General features: G+C 43.5%; 1 protein-coding gene and 1 pseudogene across 3 annotated transcripts in view; both read left to right on the forward strand.

Annotated features, from left to right (window-relative positions):
- LOC120765792 (uncharacterized) overlaps window positions 1–15,433 on the forward strand; it is a 141,869-nt pseudogene extending 126,436 nt beyond the window's left edge.
- Window positions 15,414–21,402, forward strand: part of LOC120765249 (transducin-like enhancer protein 4) — a 104,293-nt gene continuing 98,304 nt past the window's right edge. For all 3 annotated transcript variants that reach the window (XM_040089893.2, XM_040089894.2, XM_040089895.2), the window contains exons 1-4: window positions 15,414–15,520; window positions 15,939–16,036; window positions 17,143–17,206; window positions 18,588–18,632. In XM_040089893.2, coding sequence (XP_039945827.1) covers window positions 15,476–15,520; window positions 15,939–16,036; window positions 17,143–17,206; window positions 18,588–18,632 — 252 coding nt within the window. In that variant the 5' untranslated portion in view covers window positions 15,414–15,475. The remainder of the gene's footprint in view (window positions 15,521–15,938; window positions 16,037–17,142; window positions 17,207–18,587; window positions 18,633–21,402) is intronic.

Below are 21,402 nucleotides of genomic sequence, written 5' to 3' on the forward strand. Positions count from 1 at the left end.
CATTGCAGTTGCCTGAGGAATGGTGGCTTATGGCACTATAGATTTTAGCCTTGAGAAAAATAAAATTAATAAATATGAGCTACAAGAATATGTCATACACAGTAGAATTAAAAAAAAAAAAAATTAGATAACTAAATAGGAATTAGTTTCTAGATAAGTGGTGGTACCTCTAAATCTTGAGAGATCTCTTGCCCCTAAATGACTTTCACATAAATCTAAGTCCACCACTTTTAGCTGGATTGTAAGTTCTTAAATCAGGAGATCTGACCTCAGCAAATTTAAAAGGATACCAAAATCATAAACCTAATAATCTGCTAAAAGTCCAGAAAAGCATTTAGGCATGAACTTAATTGTAATCTAGTGATTAGCCCCACTGAATTAATAGCACAACTCATGGGCTCAAAGTTAAGACAGTGCTTAAAGCATTTTATGGGCTCAGTTTCAACTATCAGAACAAAGTTTTCCAGTGCTGCTTTTCAAACACTCTCAGATTTGTAGTTGTTGTGAGACTAGAACAAGTGTTGATGTCCAAGAAATCCCTAAAGCTCTGTTAAAGCCGAGGGGCACACAAATTGCATGCCTTTTCAGGGCTTCCTGAATTTACACATACTGACCTTGGAGCCTCTTTCTGAAATATAATAAGTAATCTACAGATTCCACAGCCCTGTACCAATGCCAATTACAGCAAGTATTTTCACACTTCCTTAACCAAACTGAAAATAAATTGTCCAAAGCCACACAGTGAGTGGTGAAGCTGGTATCAAGCTTTTACTACCCATTTATTTGATCCTCACTTTGCTTTGCTATCTGATTCAAAGATTTAAATGTTCTTGTATGACAAAACAGACTTTGGGCTGAGGTTATTGCCTTTAAACTAATCAACCATAGGTGGACTAGCTCTAATTTTTCATTCCTGGGGGGGGGTGGGGGGGGTGGGGGCCCGGTGGTGGTGTCGGCTTTCCTTTCCAGAGCCTGAAGTAGAAGATCAACTTTTTTCACTTGGAAACATAATATCAATTTATAGGATTCCCTAAGTGAACGAATGTGCTACAGACAGTGTGCAAGTACAAACTTCTCCCTCAAGGGTGCAAAGACAACGCACATCTCATTGGAGGGAGGTGTGGATGGTTTTGTTCAAGTGTGCTTCTTACATACTATCTGTTACCAGAACTGTGCCTCCACCATCAGCTCTTCCTGCTTAAATGCTACTCCTGCATTCTCATGAGAATCTGCATTCTTCTCATTATACAAGTTGTGAGCTCTAACACTTTATTATATGACACAGCATTCTAAACATTAGAATCCAAAGGACTTTTGTATGAATCAATTAGCACTTCAGTACTTGACCTCTTAACTATACTACAGTCTGTAATTTGACAGTCATCATTAGTAGACCTTATAAAACTATTACAATAGATGTGTGCACACTGCCCTCTAATTCAGAGTAATAATCTTTCTACAATTGTGTTAACTGTTGTTCTTTTAACTTTAGGGGAAAAAAATAAATATATCAATGCAATTGAATGAATCCAGTATTTACCTCTCCCTTGCCATCTCATATTAAGAAATTACAGAGCATTTTTCATAATATCTGTTTGGTAAAGCCAATCATAAAAGGCTGGTGTAGAAAATAAGTGCAGAACATTTAAACAAAAATATCCATGGAATTTGGTAGGTATACAATTTTTATAAACTCTGGGTTTTGCTGGGTTACTGTATTAGGAGTCTCAAAGCTTCCTCCAGTTAAGGTTAATTTATTGTGCATATTAGCACATATGCCTTAACAACATAAACAGCATTTCCCACAGATCAGTTGATATGATGCAACATAGAGAGAGGTCCAAAGAATCTGTTTGTTACATTCTACTTAGTGAAGCTATGACTACAATACTCCACTGCTAAAATCAGTGAAAAGACACCAGCACAACACAATCCAAGGAAAATGCAAGCCAATATAACACAAAAGATTCTTTGTTTAAAAGCAGCAAAATTTTCCAACAACTGTCTAAAGATGTATGGCATAAGATAATGCAATTAAATTACAAATCCAATCTAAAAGACAATCATTATAAACCAGGATAAGGACATATTAAATGCACACAATGAATTTTAAAGATCTTTCTGAAGAAGGTGAGTAGGATGATGACCAAGGAGCCAGGGAAGGCTTACTATCCAGGGCCTACACTGTGTACTCCCTGTGTTATCTCTGCAGATTGAGATCTGCGTAGTTAACATCAAGAGGGGATGAATTGACTGAAAGAGAAGTCCTATGGAGACAGGAGGATGATCCTGTTTTGGCTTTGAAGAATTACACACAGTGGCAGAATCCTATGACTGGAACTTTGAAGGATACCATCACAAAGAAAAATTAATTTTTGCTTGACTAAGGGTTATTTAAATTGTGACTCTGCGTATGTTAACAAGCTCAAATAATTACATGTTATGACATGTATGACTATTTTACGCAACCCACTACCTCTATCTGCTACATATAGCACAGGAAGAGGGGAATAAGATTGGACTGTATATAAGGACAGAAATTTCACTTAGGAGGAAAACCCAAAGAGACTTCAGATAGAGGACTGGCTACACTCCTCCCTTTTCTTGCGAGCGGGGATATCTTCTTACTAAGTTTCTAATTATTATTATTCAGGTTAACACAATGTTACTGTTATTCTTAGAGTATCCCAGCTAATGCATTTGTCAACAGCAATTCCAAATCTGTATTTCCCTTGCTTCAATAAACTGCAATATTTGTGAATATTTGTTCCCAAGGTTGTGGGATGTGGGATTTCTTTATGAGACCAGACGACCACCAATGGCAAAAGGAAAGAGCCTGCTCTCTCTCACCGGGGGAATATTGGCTTTATTCTGGAGTCCTGCCCGGCCTTGGCTGGACCTCTTTCCTGATGGCTCACCAGTGCCAGAGAGCCCGAGCCCCGCCCCAACCCCGGGGCTTTTTCCCAGGGTGGATGGGCCTAGAGGCAGGGAGAAGCCACTGCCCAATCAGGGACAAGGTGGGAGTGGAACAGAGTTGGGTTACATTCCAGTGTGGGGGATGGGCAATGCTGAGCGGGGATAGACCACATGATACAGAGAAAAACACCCATTACAGATCCGATGAAACACAATATAAACCCAATTATTGCATTACAACATTTCCCCTTTTCTTATTAAATTAAGAAGGAGGAAGGCTCGGTTCATGGCAGATGCTCAGAGTTCAGACCTTGAGTACCTTTAAAGTTGCAGAAGAAAAATGACCTTTAGTGCAAACAAACTGTCTAGAAAAAGACTGTCAAGGAATAGTAATAATTATAAGGAGAATGTTCGGTGCTTTCTCCTCCTCCAGGCAGCACTGGCCACTTGTGGGGCCTCTGCAGGTGGCTTTGCAGTTTTAGGGATGAAAGGTTTCACCCACCCAGCTGGCACCCACTTGAGATCTGGGGGAGTGGACACACAGGCGTACCCATGAACCCAGGTGACCTGATCATGAGGACTTTTTGTTTCTCTGGTCGCTGGATCCTTTACTATCATATCCGGTGACTTTTGCTGAAAGGCAGAATTGGTTAAAGCAGAATTATTTAGTTTAACATTAACATATTCTAGTGTTTTGGAAAAATTCCTTTTAGACCCTTGAGACCTCCTGCCCCCATTGTTCTGAAAGTCCAGAAATTGCTTCTTTAAAGGGCATTGAGATGCCCAATGTCCAGCCTGATCACACAGGAGACATGTTGTTCCTCTCTTGGGTGCTGGCCGTGGCACAGGTACAGGAGGCACGGTGTCTACAGCAGCAGCTTTTTGTGGCAGCTTGACTCTGGAACTGTGGTTTTGATGAGCTTTTATGAAGGGAATCTTCCTGGCACACACCTGGAGCATGTCATGTAAAGTTGGAGCCAGTTCTATAGACAGGCTGAGGATAGCTGCTTTGCACCGTTCGTTTGCATCAGCCAGTGCCATCTCCTCCAGGACCTGTTCCTGGCCTCCTTCATTCTTAACCTGTAACTCGATAGCTCAGGTTAATCGCTCCACGAACATTACTAAACGTTCTGATGGAAGCTGCTTTATTTTACTGTAAGGTTGGAAAGACTTATCAGGCTGGATTGCTAATTGAATTGACAAATTCTTATTATCAACAGCCATTTCAGGATTTTGCCAAAGCTCCGAAAGTAAATCTTTTTGGAGGTCAAAGGGAACTGCAGTATTCCTTGCTAAATTTGCTTTTAAACAGTTGCAAAAGTATTCTCTTTCATATCCCAATTTGGCCTGAGCTTTGCATAAACCCCGAATCACTTGTTGGGGGAAGGGGTCCCAATTACTGTGGACAGCACCCCCTCTTTTTGATTGTTGATATGTGACAGGGGTGGCAGAAAAGCCGGAATCGCTTCCTGCTTCCAGGTTCCCGGCTCCCCCCACCCCCTCTGGGGCGTGGGAACCGGGACTGTGGGCAGGGAAACCGTGGGAACCAGGGGCAGGGAGGGGCTGGAGGCTTGAGTCACACGGGGAGGAGTTGGAGGGTGGAGGTTTGAGGGTAGGGGGCAGAGTCAGAGGAGAGGGCAGTGCCAGGGGGCAGCACCGAAGGGAAGGAGGGGTCTGGGGAGAAGAAGGAATTGCGGGAAGGAGGGGTCTGGGGAGAAGAAGGGATTGTGGGAAGGAGGGACAGACAAAGGGAGAAACTCCTTGTGGCACAGGAGCACATGGCTTTGGCCATTTTGGACAATGGAATCCTCTCCATCTTGTGACCCCCCCACCTGGGGACCACTAAGATGGGAGGTTTGAGCACTCGGACTGCCTGCAAAGGTACAAGCTGGGGAAAATTCACAAAGAACTGGCTTTTTTCCCTTTCCATTTTGCTTTTGTAATGCAAACTTAATTTTTAAGCTATAAAAAGCAAAATTTGCATCTTCTTTCTTATTAGAGGAGCCAGATTCAACTATTTTATTTGCAACTGTTTCCCAAAATTCCAGGAAGCTTATTTGCTCTAATGATACATCTGAAAATTGAGAAAATATATATCGAATTAATTTTTTCCACTCTCTTTGGACAATGGGTCTTGCCATTTTCCTAGGCACTTAAAAATTTGATAATAGACTCTTTTTTGAGACACAGACAGCCTAGCACCCATTTTGGGCTCAGGTTTTGAGTTTCTGTGTCCCCTTTACCTGTGACTGGGAAAACTGAAAGGAAAAAAACCTCTCTGGAGAGAAAAAAAAGGCAAAAGGGTAAACAGTTTCCTTTTCCACCCACCGCCCCCCCCCCCCCCAGGCTGCCGAAAGAAGCGTGTTATTAAAGCACTTTGAAGGTTTACTCTGAAAGCAAAAACCTTCCCCAAAAGGAAGAAACTCTTTTCCCTGAGGATCAATGCCTTTTTAAAAGATTTTCCCTTAGAAAACCGAAAGTGGTACTCACCAAAATTCCAGTGCTCCTTTCCTTTCTTTCCCAATCACCCCTTTTGCCTGAGACTGACCCTTTTTGGTGCAAAAAGAGCTTCTAGTCCCAGATCCCAGGGTCATCTTTCCACGAACATGTGGTCACCTTCCCTGGGAGCAGCCTGCCAGTCGGGGGCTTCTTCACAGCACTCTGATGGCTTCTTTAAGTCCAAAGGGGAAAACTGCAGCCCTGGCCTGTAGAATCCTGTGTTTCGGAGACTCCACAGTGAACGCCAAGCCTGATGGGTCTGTGTCTCTGCGTATATGGGCTACGTTTCATGACTCATGTACCTGCGTGAGATTCCTCGGCCACGTGCTCCCCAAGTGGTTCTTCCAGCTTTTTGGGAACCTCTTGTGGCTTCGAGCACGTAAGGGCGCCAGATATGGGATCTGGAGTTTCTTTATGAGATCAGACAACCACCGATGGCAAAAGGAAAGAGCCTGCTCTCTCTCACCGGGGGAATATTGGCTTTATTCTAGAGTCCTGCCCTTCCCTGGCTGGAGCTCTTTCCTGATGGCTCACCGGTGCCAGAGAGCCCGAGCACCCCCCCAACCTGGGGCTTTTTCCCTGGGTGGAATGGGCCTAGCGGCAGGGAGAAGCCACTGCCCAATCAGGGACAAGGTGGGAGTGGAACAGAGTTGGGTTACATTCCAGTGTGGGGGATGGGCAATGCTGAGCGGGGATAGACCACATGATACAGAGAAAAAAACCCATTACAGATCCGATGAAACACAATATAAACCCAATTAATGCATTACAACACAAGGTTCTTGAATAATATGACCAGACCTATAGTGCTAGATTAGTTCATCACACTATTCATGAATTTGTGATTGCACAAGTTCATATTGAACATGACCTGACCTATAGCATTGAATTGGTAAACCACATTATTTGTGAATCTGTGGTCATTGAACATCCTATTGAACGTGACCAGACTTCATAGTGCCAAATTAGCTCTAATCAGAAATTAGGGCCAGTTAGCATCCATCCATTCAGAACTCTGAAGACCAGCTGGAAAGCAAGAGTTTTTATTTTCTGCCAAATTTCTTAATTTTAATGCAAAAAGGACCAAAGAAGTATTATGGAGGAGGGACACATTTGATGGATTAGTAGGTTCTGAAAAAATCTATTATCAATTACTTTTTAGCATTTGGCTCAAGTCCAGTAATTTTTATTTGAACGGGCTATATGTTAGTGTGGTTTTAATTGCAAGAAGTGACTGACTGTTCTTAATCAGGATACTATTAATTTGTTACCTTCAACTTTATCCCTCCTTTCTCTGATAGGGACTCTGTTATGTAAGGTGCTATTTTAAAATTTAAGAGAATAAAAATAATAATAAAAAGTTTGCTTAGTAAATTACTCCCTGTTTTGTTTTCATCCAGCTCACATCAAGTTCCACCCAATATAATTCGCAAGTTTTTCTGAAATTAAGCAATTTAATTGCCTCTCAAATTTTGCCCAAATCAGTTTGACCGTGTGAGTTGTATCCTTTCTCTCTTTTATACCAGTGTTCATCCAAAGCAGTGCTATATAACCTGATGGAGTCACTTGAGCTACAAGAAAACAGGGAGTAAATCTCCATTCATTATTTCCTTAAGTAAACTTTACAGTGGTTCATGAGATTGCCCTGTTTGAAAAGATTTGTTATCAGGAACAAAGTATCATTGTTTACCTTTCAGACAGGTGTGGGTTAAAGGGCTGGCTGATACTTGGAGTACCTGGAGTAACAATCACTGCATGCATTCCCAGTTATACAAATAGGATTCCTTCAAATAACAATAATTTCCTCATTACTTTCTTTAGTTATGGTTTGTGAATGTCCATTTGTCAGTACCCAGTGAAGAGAACACCATTGTTTGTCTTCAGTTTTCATGGAGACTAACCTATGACCCGAACTATAAAGCATACCTAGAAGACAGAAGAACAGAGTCTCCCACTTACAGAGCCCACTCTTCTCTGCTCTAGGAGAGTGACAACGGCTCTCCATCTCACAGAAGATACTCTGGAGTCCTCACCAGGCTTCTCTTTTGTATTGGGGGCAGGAAAGAAAAATGTGCCAAGGTCAGGAAAAACAAGGCTGTAACATAGGAGAATATGAACTCTCAACTCTCCAAACCTGTATGAACAGGAATAACAGAACATTAACCTCATACACGGCATTGACATAATCTGATGTCTTGGCAATATTTCTCTGCATCACTGCAAAATGTGCGTATAATCCATAAAAGCCTAATGTAGACCGTTTTCTTGAAGAAATTACTCCATGGATATGTCCATGTCCAGGTCATGAATATGACCCTGTCTATACAGGGTCACGTTAGATTAATCCATTAAACAGAGAAATAGAAGCAGAATGCATTCAGTGATTCTCAAAATCCACATACTGTTCAAAAGCATCAATGCTCAAATACACGAAAAATTCAAAATTGTCTGCACTGTAAGACAGAAAACTCACATTTCAATTAATTAACTTACTTGAAGCACATCATCTCCGTATTTCCATTCTGAATAAAACTGGAGAGGAATTCTTCTTTACATTTCTTAGGAAGCAAAAGTGTGTTTAGAAAATAATCCTGGTGGTTCACCACGTAAAACCACAGTGCCACAGAATTAGAGTTTTCCATGGGCTAGAAGAAAAAATATATTTACACCTGCTCTTTGCTGAATTCAGACTCTGCTAAACACATTTATCTTTATTATATAGTAACTCCACAGCTACTATAAGAGGTGTGTACATCTTACTTCTGAATGATGCTCCTAAGGAAGGACTGAAGGAAATAAAGCTGCTTCACAATACACAGATCTAAACTCCTTATTCCTGAGCTGGCAGAGTCTGCAGTACAAGGATAGCATGCAATTAAATTTCAATATATAATTAAAAATTAAAAGAAATGGTGTCTTCATCTTTTCAGAGCAACTAGGAAATTTGTAGTATGGGATGAGAAAAGGCGAAATACAAAATCTTATTTACACTGAAAATAAATTAAAAATAGTTTTCAAGGTATTGTATTAGATAATATTTTTGTGCTGCTCAGTTTACTTAGTTTTGCCAAAGTTAATATTAACAGAGCCACTATAAAGAACATTAAGCCAAAGACATGCTGTATCCATTTAAAATGATTTTTCCTTTTTTTGGCCTTTTACCCTTCAGTATGAAGTATGCTTTCCTCATCCTACTGAAATCACTTTGAACTTGTAGAATTAAATTTGTTTGTATAGTTCTCTTGCATGTCAAAATATAAATAATTTGAAAATGTTAAGTTCCAAACTGGTGGGTTCTCTTTCATCAAAATTATATGACAAAAATTCCACTTTCAACTTAGTATTTACTTTTAGAAAGCGAAAGTTTTGAAAAATGTGGAATACTATTTATTGCCCCTAGGAAAACGTGAGTTAAAGAGTTAAAGAACTGGATTTATTTAGAAATTAATATGTGCCAGAGAGTAAATAATGATGTTTGTTAATGGTATTGTAAGGGCTGGGAAAACTTTCTTTACCTTCAAGGCCACAGACTGTATCTTGAGTAGCAAGAAGGAATGCTAGGTCCATTCACCTCATCTTCTAATATGGTTAGCAAACTCCTAACATTGCAGTAAGCACTGAAACCTGGTTAGAAAGATTGAAAGGTGGGGCAGAATGATAAGCCGTGTGTTCTACTACAGTTATCACTTCTGATAAGAAAATCCTTGTTCTTATACTGGGGGTTAATGCAAGGGAGGCTGTGTTGTGTGAGTGGTTGACTTCTTCCTTGTTATAACTCTGGATTTTAGCATTTAGTCCAGCCCATATATTGTCTTCTGAAACCATCTGATTAGTTTTCTGGAAGCTAAGAAAATTTTGTATCTGCTGTTACAAATCAAGCGGTGGATTTTAAGTTACTGAGACTAAGGTGTTCCTATGAATAAATGCAGTAAGAAACACTGTAATCTCATCAGGGATTTCACTTGTGATGTAGTGGCAGTCTGACTATAAGGTATACCTGTTAGAAAATGCTTTATTCAGGTTTATTTTTTTCAGTTCAGGCCTTATTGCATTGATTTCATGTTTATTGCAACTAAGAGTATTACCACAAAATGTGGAATAAGCAGCCTTATAGCTATATGCCTTTAGCAAATGTTGCAGATGGGCCTCAGGACTTCAGTCGCTTGACTAGGTAGCACTCACATATCAAACATTATCAAAAAGGCTTAAACACAACTTAATGGTGGCATAGGACTTTATGAGACTTCTATAAGAGAGTTAAAGATTTCCCCCCAAAGAATTTGTTGTGGTTTGGCCATGGATAAAAATATTCATTACTGTTAGTTCAAAGATATTAATGCAGAAAGAAGCACTGACTAGGAAAAATTACTTTAATTTCAAATATCTGCCTGAGCCATGTAAGTTTGCAAATCCAGCTTCTAATACAGGATAACCAAACTACTACTGTTCCTGCAGAAAAGAACCTCAGTGTACTTTAACACAGGTTTTCCTGCCACATCCCAAGTGCAGTACTTGTAAGCAGAATTGTGTCATTGCAAGAATTCTGCATGGCGTGAATCAAGCAGAATTAAACTAAGAGCATAAATCTAAACCACCAATGCCTATAAAATAACTAAATAAAGTGTGACTTTAGCAATATAAAATAAGAGAAAAAAGTAAAGACTTCAATGAAAAATAGTTTGGAACATGCAAAATTCCTGTTTTGCAAGGGCACTACATATAAACTGGAATATAAATCATTGCATTATATGTAGCATCATACGTTCTCTTAATGTACTTACCAGCAAAAACATATCCCTAAGGTCACTAATGACTAATTGTAGATAGGGAGTGTTTTAAAAACTTGCTGAGACAGGGTTACTGGGTAGCACTTGTAAAACACCAGATCATAAACTGTGTGTCATGCTGTTACATTATTCTACCAGTAGAACCTGACTTGATACCATAATTAAAATTTTTAAGCAGAGAAAACCTAGTTTCAATTCAACTAACAACCTCACAGAGTTTATCTTTCTGAAAGCTAAGAAGAGCACTTGCTACACAGTGAACTTAAATATCTGTAGAGATACAAGATTTACTCCAGGGCATTCTGAACTGATTATCAGTTTAACACTTTATTTTTTTGAGTCTATGTGCCCGAGTGTGTGTGTGTGAGTATACAGCTGACAAAGTATGGTGACCTTGTAACTTGGTCCCAAAATAAACTGTAATAAGTTGCAGTGCAAGGCACAACTGTCTTGGTCTTCAGCTGCAGTCATTCCAGACAGGGAATATGTGGGGTTACATATAAAACAGCCTCAGGAGTGGACCCTTTCTTAAAGGTCCTTTAGTGCTTATAAATTCTGTACTAAGGTTATGATACGACTGTAAAAAAACCCCAAACAACAACAACAAAATCAAAACCAAAAACAAACCCAAAAAACCCACAAGGGTCTGAAAGTGGGTTAGAAAATCTTAGTGGAAAAGAGGAAAGAGACTTTTTTTACTTATTCAGTAAAGTACATATTTAAGCACACATTGTTCTGTTCACTTCAGACTCAGAATTTTGAATGTAAACAAAAGCAGGCTAGTTTTGAACTATTAGTACTGAAATAACTAGTTGCCTTTCATGACAAAGGAATGGATGTGACCCTTTGCAACCTCAGGCTCCTCTGAGATACAAGGGTTTTTCTACACCAGTCAAAACCCGGCACACTTACTCTGCATACAAAACTGCCTAAATATTTCTTGCAGTTGATTCACTTATGAGAAATCCTTATCAATATGTGTAAAACATTTAAAATCTAGCTTCTCCACTTCCTAGGTAACAATACAGATTATATAACCTAGCACAAAAGATTTGTCATAAAAGAAGGAAAAAACAAGGAACTTTAAATACAAAACAGCCCGTATTTAAAGATCCATCAAAGCTGTGTCAGAAGTGACAAAAGATAGAAAAACAGAATGACAATGACATTCTGATCTTAATTCACACAATTTAAAAGTGGCAAGTTATAGCACACTTTCTCTTAAACTTCTGAGTCTCATGGATCTTCACAGAATGCTGCAAAACTGTACAAAAATTTTGAACTAGACAGTGATTAGTTACATAAAGAGTTAAATATATGGATATATACGTCTTGCTAAAGCTTTGCAAACCCAGCTCTGCCTTACCTTCAGCTACACAAATTCACCTAAGACCAATGGGCAAGAAAGACCAAATGAAGCTTCGATGAACACTGCTAGTAAACTGACCGGCGCAAGAAGATGAGAGATTGCTTTGACCAAAAAGCTGTATGTTTTTGACTTCTAATGTGTTGAATACCTTTATGTTTGGGGGTCTGTACCTAATGCAAAACTCAAGCAGGGCAACAGGGAACAATGAATCCTGCTGCTGCTTTCAGAATTCAGGTTCTTCAGATAGACTGCTTATTTTATAACTGGACTTAGCCTTTTCCACTTTGTGCATTTGGTAGTGATATCCACTGTGAACACCCATCAGGTTTCCAAAGATGCTTGCAACTTTGTAGAGTGAATTGTTCTGTAGTGTTCCTGCACAGCTTTCACACTCTTGGTCACAGTCACTTAAGCATTTCTAGATTTGGTAGCCATACTTCTGAATGTCAAGACTTGGTCCAGGCATACGGTGATTGTCCTCTATTTTAGAGGAGCTGGAAGTGCTCCTCTGTCTAGTGGGAGGTGTTCAAGATCGATTTTTTAAAAGCACTTTTGGTGCTGGAAGATTTAGACACACGAGAAGCAGCATTTTCATAATTAGGCAGGTGTTTTATCATGAAATCTTTGAACAATATTTAGAGGTCTAAATACCTATACTAATCTGATTATGACCTTGGTAGACATGAAAATTATAGGAGAAATTACACATGCAAGTAGGCTGGAGGCTGAATACCGCAATACATAACATGTAGATATTTTTGGTGATATAAAAACAGAAGGTGAGAGGGATGGACATATTTTGGCCCATTTTGCACTTGCCATTTTAGGCAAAATCTTTCTTCAAAAGGATTAAGAATCTGTTGTGATAGACTGCTCCAGATGCTAGTGATCACAAGGGAGCAGATTTTGACTACAAATTCCAGAAAACGATGGAATTTCTACTGTGTGCCTCTTGCAGCTGAGTCCTAGGCAGTGGCAGAAGATAGATGTCATTACCGCCTTCACCATCCCCACCAACACAACTGTTCCACTGGATCAGCCCTTGAAAGTCACTTAAGCAAGGCAAAACCTCAACAGTAAAAATTTGATAGCATGTTCTATCAAGGCCTCAAGGTGCTCAGTAGCTGCAGGCCTTAGCCAGAGATCTGTAGGTAGTAAAGAGAATTTACAACCAAACCCGTAAGCATACATAATTTAGCTACCATCATTAGGGTATTAATTGCTGAGAGCATGTTTTGAGACTATAGATTTGGTATACAGGCATCAAAAATGACATGACTAAACCACATCTATTTTGCATGCAGGTTTAAACTGCAGCTCATCAGGAATACAAACTGCTCGAAGGCAAATCTAAACATGACAAGACACAGAGAAGAAAAAAACCCCACTCCAATCTATGAGCCTATCCCTCATGTATGCGCCACTGCATAACATTGTCTAGAGTGGGACTCTGCAGAAAAAATTTCTGGGGTCTTTTTAAGACACAGCACTACTACGTGCAAAATAGTTTTTTGTTCCGGGGAAGTGTGTGTGGAATCAGGTGTTCACGTTCCAGCTCTTCAGTGACAACCCTGGAGAAAGCGTAGGACACTCAGGCCTGGAAAGACAGTTTCTGAAGCCTGCTACCCGGCCTGCAGAACGTAGCTGCCGCGGCTGCTGCAGCTTTAATCACTTGAGAGAGGAAGCCGTAGTTCCTGTCCTTTCCTCCCCACAGGTTGCTTGCAGGGGTGTTTACTGTACGTTCCAAAACGCGCAGTACGCAGCCGGCACAGCCGCCCTGTGAAGCCGGGACAAAACGCCCCGTCGAACACAAACGTAGCATTCCAATAGAGCATGTAACCACCACGTCCTGAAGCGTTCCTCTTGCGAGTGAAGAACACCCTGGCCCTGTCACCGCTTCTTCGTGTAAAGGCGGAGTTCCTTCAGTAAAGCAGGGGGGAAAAACCCGAAAAAACAAACAAAAATCAATCAAACAAAAACAAACAAACAACAACAAAAACCGGAACGAAACTTAAATCACGGCGCATTTGGCGAATGTAGCAAGGCACCGCTCCGCATGCCCAGCGGCACCGGGAACTCGGGGAGCCGTCAGGCGGCCAGGGCTGCCCCGGCGGTACCGCCTCAGCGCCTCCCGGGCGCAACCGCCTGAGCACGGGCTCCGGGAAAGGCGCCCGGCCCGCGCACCACGCGGCCTGCGGAGGGCAGGCGGGAGCGTCCCGCCCTCGAGGTGGGCAGCGCAAGGGCAAATTCCGCCGCCCGTCCCCGCCGCCAACCCACGAGGGCAGCGGCGACGCCGCACCCTCCTTTTTAAGGCGACGTTGCCCCCCATTAGGGCCCGTCTCCGGCAGTGCCCGCGGGCGGGGCGCGAGGCGGAGCCCCCTGCCGCCCCCCGCTCCCTCCGCGCCATCGCTCCGCGCGGAGGAGGAGGAGGCAGCGGCGGGAGCAGCAGCGGCGACGAGAGCAGCAGCGGCGGCGGCAGCGGCGGCGGCGGCGGCGGCGGCGGCGGCGACGACAGCCAACACCGGCCCCACGTTACTTTGATTGACGGCTGAACAAATGTTTCCCCTGTTCGAACGCCGGCGCCGCGGAACGCCGGCGATCTGCGGGCCCCGCCTCGGGCGGCGGGAGAGCGGGGGCGGGGAGGCGGCAGGGAGCCTCTTGATTGGTTGCGGACCAGCGGCGCGCCAGGGCCCCACGTGGGGGAGAGCCCGGGGCCGCCCCTCTGCCCGGGCTCGCACGCCCATTTGTCAGCGGCGAAGTGATGGGCATTAGTGCTGGGCGGTGATTAATGACAGCCCGCCGCCCATTGGTCTCCGCGGCCGCCCTTCATGGGCGGGGCGCGGGGGGGAGCGGCTGACGGCATCGCCGTGCTTGATGGGAGAAGTAGTCCTTGGAGCGTCTGCATGCGGGAAATCTCAACGTCGGGAGGACTGCGACTCCCAGAGTGCTCGCGGCGGCGGCCTTCCGGCTGCTGTGAATATGTATCAGAATGTTAATGACGAGCAGCTGCTAAATTTGGTCAAGGGAGTCACTTCAGCAGAGCGTGCTACGGGAGCGGCGGTCGGGCTGGATCGGGCCGGGCCGGACACGGCTGGGCTGGGCCGGGCCGTACCGCGCTGCGCTGACGAGCCGAGCAGGGGGCTGCGCTCCGCGCCTTGCCGCCGGCACAGCCTCCACTCCCCGGAGTTTCGAAAAGCGCGGAGGGAAAAAGAGAGAGAGAGAGAGAGAGAAAAAAAAACCCCACCATAAATAAAGCTGCCCGGACCGTACCGTATTTTTAAATCTTTCTCGCTCTTTTAATTTTTTTAATTTAAAAAAAAAAAAAAAAAAAAGGCGGTCGAGCAGCACTAGCGGGGGAGATGCGGTGCAGGCGGTAACAGCGAGGACCGGACCGCCGCACAAAAGGGCACCGCACGCACTCCCGCCGCGGCAGCGGAGCAGGCGCCCGACCGCTGAGCCACCGTTCCCGCCGGGGCTCCGCGCCCCGCTCCGCCAGGCGCCGGGAGAGCCGCCGGCAGCAGCAGTAAAAGTTTTCAGGAGGGGAGGAAAACTGCCGGCGGGGGGAACCTCCGGTGGAGCGCGCGCCGGCGCCGGCGGAGGGGCTTTCCCCGCCCTCCTCCACCTCGCCCTCCGCCGCACGGGGCTCGCAGCCCGCCGAAGCCCGTGGAGCGGCGGCGGCGCTCGGGAGAACCGGCCGGCGTCGCCCGCTGACCGCCCCCGGGGGATGTGGCAGCGGCCCCCGAGCGTCGCGGACGCCGCCGCCGTCGCGCCTCGCTGCTGCCGGCGGTGCCCCGCCAGCCCCGGGGCGGCGGGGCCGGGGCGTCCCTGCCCGCCGTCTCCGCCGCCGCGCCTGCAGCCCTGATCCCCACCGCTCCGGCCGCCAGCGCCCCCCGAAGCGGTGTGGATGATCCGCGACCTGAGCAAGATGTACCCGCAGACCCGGCACCCGGTGAGTGGCGGCGGCGGCCCCGCGGGCAGCGCTCCGGCGCGGGCACCGCGGAGTTGTAGCCATTTTCTTATTGTTGTCCGCCGCGCCGCCGCCGCCTCCCCATGTCGGGGTTGGCTTGTTTGAGTTGCCCTCGCCCGGTGCGCGGCGGTTCCGGCGCCAGCCCCGCGTCCCGCGGCTGCGGCCGGTGCGGAGGGTCTGAGCAGGCGACACCTCTTCCAACGGCGGTCCTGCAACGCTGGCGGACACGTCGGGGCAGCATCTCGGGGCTCTTGGGGCATCGCGGTTTCGCCCGCCGACGAGCGGGGACCTGGGGTGCTCTGCCTCGGTGGAGCCCGGGTGCGAGGACCACGGCGGCGGGCAGGAGTTGGTGACCGGGTGAGAGGGGGCGATTAAAAGACCTACTGTTCCTTGCTTGCAGGCTCCTCACCAGCCAGCTCAGCCCTTTAAATTCACCATTTCTGAATCCTGCGATCGGATTAAGGAGGAGTTTCAGTTTTTGCAGGCTCAGTACCACAGGTAAAACTGCCTACTTTCCCCGAGCCCCGCGCGGGCTTCCCTTTCGCCCTTTTCAATGCCGCGCCCGGAGAGGCGATGGGGCGGAGGCGCGGGACCCCTGGCGGAACCCGGGACCGGGGCGGACCCACCCCAGACAAGCGCTCCTCGCCGGCTCTTCCACATCCTGCTCTGCTCCCGACCCTGGGGACGAGGGGCTCCCGTGGGCCCCGAGCCTAGCCGTGCCGAGCGGATTTTCTTGTCTTCCCCGCGTTCCGTTTTTGGTTCTCTCTCTCTCTTTTTAAATTTTCCTTTGTTTCTTTTGGTCTTTTTGTTTACTTCTGGTTGCGGAGTGGGGGAGAGCTGGTGTTGATAGAAAAATATGTGTCTGATTGGGCTCGTCCTCTGCTTTTCTTCGAAATGCCGCTCAGGACAGGCATCTTGTCTTGGCACGGCCCTCTCGCGCCTTTCATTGACATGTCAAGTGCTGATAACCTGGAAGTGAGGCGGCGAGCTATTTCATTATGCTTAGGTGGAGCAGCACTGTGTCCTCAAAGTGACAAGTGACTTGTTTAATAACCCTGGAGGTGTTAGTATTTACCACGGTATTCATTAAATTACCCACAGTATTTTACTTGCAGTTCTGTCATCAGTAATAGCAAAGAGCAAAAATTCTAATCCACAAGTTTTTCTTCTTGAAGCGGTAATGTGCATTTTATTCTTCTGTGGGTCAAGCAGAAAAAAGAGGTGTTTCTAAAACACCTAAATAAAAACTCTAAAACCCAAACTGCATTTTTGTAGTAGCTTCTCAAACTTGACTGTTAAAGATAAGTACCCCTGTGTGCTTCTGTGAGCCAGTGTCAGTGTTTAGTTTTTTTGTCAGAAAAATAATTTTCTATATATACTACATGTATGTACACAGTTCTTTTATGAGATGGGGATGTTGCATAGTATCCCTTGAAAATGGAAAAGTGTAAACCCCCATCCTAAACTCCCAAGTGAGAGCTGGAATGCACGTTTATATTTGGGTAGTGGAGAAATGTTTGAAAAGGGGAGCAGCCGGTGCTCAGGAGAATGTCACTTTAGTGTTATGAAGTACCTATGGTTTTTCCTTTTTGTCTCTTGAACAGTTTAAAGCTAGAATGTGAAAAACTGGCCAGTGAGAAGACCGAGATGCAGCGACATTATGTCATGGTAAGCAAGCTGCATAACAAATTCAAAATGTCTATTAGCCTGGTATACTGAGACTGACATACATTTGGGTTGCTGGAGGCAAACAGGAAGACTGTAGTAATGCTGCTGTTGTTGAGGTTACATTATAAATCAGCAGTTTATGGGGTCTTTTAATTTGTTTGCAGCAGTCAATACCTGTCTGAAACTGGCTTTTTAACCTTTTAAGCATTTGACGATGTTTCTTCCAAATGCTAGCATATCACTTGTCAGCCGTTTCAAGCTGTGTGCAACTTCCGTATTGTACCTGGGGATGACGTTTTCGCCTTTTTCATTCTTGCTGACTTGTCCCAGTAGACATATTTCTGTAAAATGGTTAGGGATAGTATTTTTTTCTATGATGGGAGTAAGACAAAATTGTACATAAGTGCATGCAAATCCAAAACCTACTTCCGAGAAGAACTGTTGCTCTTCGGCAGCTGAATCATTATTTCATTAAACAGATTGTCAGGGATCTCAGGCTGTGAAAGGGATTTCCTCAGTTGTTGTGGTCTGCCTGGTTAAATAATGTTCACAGAAAGACATCTCTAAATAGATAATTGTGTGATATAGCTCTATAGGAGCTCTTGCTATCTCTTCTCTTGTACATCTATGAAGGATTACCTGTTTTCCATATACACATGACGAGTAATAATCTTGTATTCACAAAAAGAGTAAATAACCTTGAAAAAATCTTGAGAGCATAAGCAAATTGTAAGGTTCGCAGTTGTCATTTTAATGCCTGATATACCTAAGTCTTGGAGATTGTTTGGTATTAACATTACACACTGAGCAGAGTTCCCTGCAGTACTTGGGCACAGCAGGGCATACTTAGATTGGTGTGTCTGCTCTGGCCCTAAATTTCCATGCTCTTTCCCTTATTTTTTTTATTTCCTGCAATTTAATTACAGTTTTGTGGTTTTTTGCGTTTTGTTTTTTTTTTTTTTTAATTTAAAATATTGAATAATCCGTCTCTTAGACATTGCTGATTTGTATGTTTGTATGCTTGAAGCAATTTGGGTGGTTTTTTTGGCATGTTTTATGTGTGCTAGTGAGTAGAATCTTGATCATTTTCTGCTTCTAATCCTTGACTCTGCTTGTGATTATTTTTCATTATTTTTTTGTTGTCTGTTTTTGCCTTGTTTTACAGCTGTTCTTTGTAAATGTGACATGAAACAATGTAGATAAAGCAGAAAAAAAATAGTTTATTCTGAAATGCGCTCTTTGCAATTCCAGGAACTATGCAAGACAAATAAATGTGTGTAGGTCTGTATGTCTTTGTACAGATGATGTTTCAGTCAAAGTAAATTTCAAAATGGTTTTCACAATTGCAAGGTCTAATAGAGTAATTTTCTTTTTTCTCTAGTATTACGAAATGTCCTATGGGCTGAATATAGAGATGCATAAACAGGTATGTAGCTAATTTGTTTTGTTGTAAGAATGGTCTGTATAATTTCTCCCATCAGTCTTAAAACAGATGTGTATTCTGTGTGACTTGCCTTAATTGCATGCTTGAGTGCATCAGAAATTTTTTTCTTCACCTGGCCCTGAATCTTCTGTATCATGTTTGTTATGCAGACTCCTTGTAGGTTACGGTCTTGTCTGCCAGTTGTGCATTATTTGCTTGACAGTCCACGTGCTATTTTTGCACATGCAGGCGCTCCTATACTTCCCGGGGAGGGTGTCTGTGAGTATGGATGGGTTTGTAGGTTGTATATTCCTTTCTGTCTGGTCTCAAACCTTTTGGGTTTACTTTTTGGGATGCTAGCTGCATCATGAATGTGTATTAGGAAAGGGAGCTTGTGGAAAAAAATGGGTTTTTTTGTTTAACCTGGGCTGATTGAAGATGAGGCTACAAATGCAGTTAATATTACAGCCTGTTTCTCTCAGGCTGCTTAATTGGACTTCTGTCCGGACCTCAAACACAGAGGAGTAAATGAGCTTTCTGTGGTGGTGTAAACATAGAATCATGAAATGGTTTGGATTGGAGGGGACCTTAAATATCATCTGGTTCCACCCCACCCTGCCATGGTCAGGGAACCTTCCATTAGATCAGGTTACTCAAAGCCCTGTCCAGCCTGGCCTTGGATGTTGCCAGGGATGGGGCATCCTCAGCCTTCCTGTTCTAGTGCCTCACCATCCTCAGAGTAAAGAATTTGTTACAATATCTAAACTAAACCTGCCATGTTTTCAGTTTAAGGCCATTTCCCTTTGTCCTATCACTACATGCTCTTGTCAAAGGCCCTTTACAGCTCTCTCGTACTGCCCCTCTAGATACTGGAGGGCTGCTATCAGTTCTGTGCCTTGAACTCTAGTACTCAGGCCAAGATTAGCAAGAGATTAGTCAGCTAGAGCATGCTAGTGTAAATTTTCTTATTTGACAATGTGTGTTTTTTAACCTTCTCTAGAGGAGAATGAATTAAACATCTGACCTCTTTTCCAGTGAGGGAACTTCTTCTGTAGTGGAGTTTAATACTGACAACTCATTTTAGCAAATGGTTGAGCAATTTGCCAGCATTGCTGTGGAGTGTAAACTGCAGAAATAAAGAAAGTATTGGATGGGAGAAGAAGGATCACCTGAAAATTTGTTTGTATGTACTTCTGTTCAAAGTTTGGAATTTGAATCTTCTCTGGGTTTGGAAATAGGATTTTTTTATCTTAAATTCAGCAGTCATAGGACTCAAGTTTTTTTTCATGTTATTTATTACATTTTGTATTCCACTAGCATCTCAATGCCACAGAACTGATTAGGGCCATTTTTGCTACATGGCATACATAGGAAGACACTGGGATTTCCTGCCTCAAAGCATTTCGCATCTACAACTCCGAACTTATGGAACCTTGTACATACAAGTTATTTTACAGACATATGTAGATCTTTTGAATTCTCCTATGGGTCCTTCTCACAGGTGCCATAAGACTCAAAAAATGCATTTAACAAATGGGTGACAGGAGAAGGCAGTGATTGCAGCAGATGAGATTGTATGCACATGCTGGAGTCTTTGGACCTGATCCTTGTCATGTGTGCTGGTGGAAAGATTGGTCACTGACTCCAAGAGATGTTGGGTCTGCTCTCAAATGAATATCCAGATTGTTCCAGGTCCCATTAGAGTAAAAGAAAAAACAAAATAAAACCAAACTAATGCTAATCAGTAAAGCTGTAGATACGGAAACAATTCACAAAGACCAGAATCTTTACAGGCCACCTACAAAGCAAATTCTTACAGGCATGTGAAAGCAAGCATTGCAGTCAAACTTGTTTATATTTCTAGATACCCTGTTTTCATGGCAGTACTTTAGACTTACACTAACTGCACAAAATTCTTTGCAACAAAATCAGCTTGCAAGTGCAGTGTGTAATGAAATTGTATTAAACAGGGTAAAAAAACCCACAACAAAAAACTTCCAACTTTTATTTTCTAAATGCTTTATTTCAGAAATTTTATACATTTATGGTGATGGAGTCATCAGTGATACTCTGTAGAAATTAAATACTTAGTGACAGCTAAGTGTGGGGATTACAAGGGACTGGGTTTTAATTGAACACCTTTTTCCATCACCATTCACTCTATTCAAGTTGTAAGTATTGTACTCCCATGCAAAACACTTAAATATTTTGTCAGACAATGAATCACATTAGTTGCGGCTAAGAAACTCGTTCATTCTCCTTCTTAAATCTGATATCAATTTCCTGTCTTTCGTATCTCCCTTTCTATTGACACAGTGTTGTATTTTTCCTTTCACCTCTTGCCTCAGCAAATGCAAAATGTTACCATTTTCCATTATGATCACAGTATTGCGGTCCAGTTTGGTATTTGTATAGGTGGCATTGTTTGCTTCATTTGATGTGTGCAAAGCTTTTTTAGTCTACCACCTTAAATTCCCTTTTCCTCCTCTCCCATCTTTGAATTTCACTTGGCTGAAATTGAACGATTCACCCTTTTTTATTTTCCTTCTCCCTTGCCCCCCCAGCTTTCTAAATTCAATCATATAAAAAATCCTGAGGGCAGTTTATCACATTATGAAATACAGACAGCCCTGCAAACCACCTACTTATTATATTTTCTTTCTTTTTTTTCACTTTAGCACAGAGGCATATCTGTCTTTATTTGTTTTTCTGGGCAGACAGCCTTGGTTCCTCTCAGGTTCTTTTCCAGATGTACTCAATGGATGCCCTTGTA

Source organism: Hirundo rustica, chromosome Z (assembly GCF_015227805.2).
Source record: "Hirundo rustica isolate bHirRus1 chromosome Z, bHirRus1.pri.v3, whole genome shotgun sequence".
Taxonomy (NCBI): Eukaryota; Metazoa; Chordata; class Aves; order Passeriformes; family Hirundinidae; genus Hirundo; species Hirundo rustica.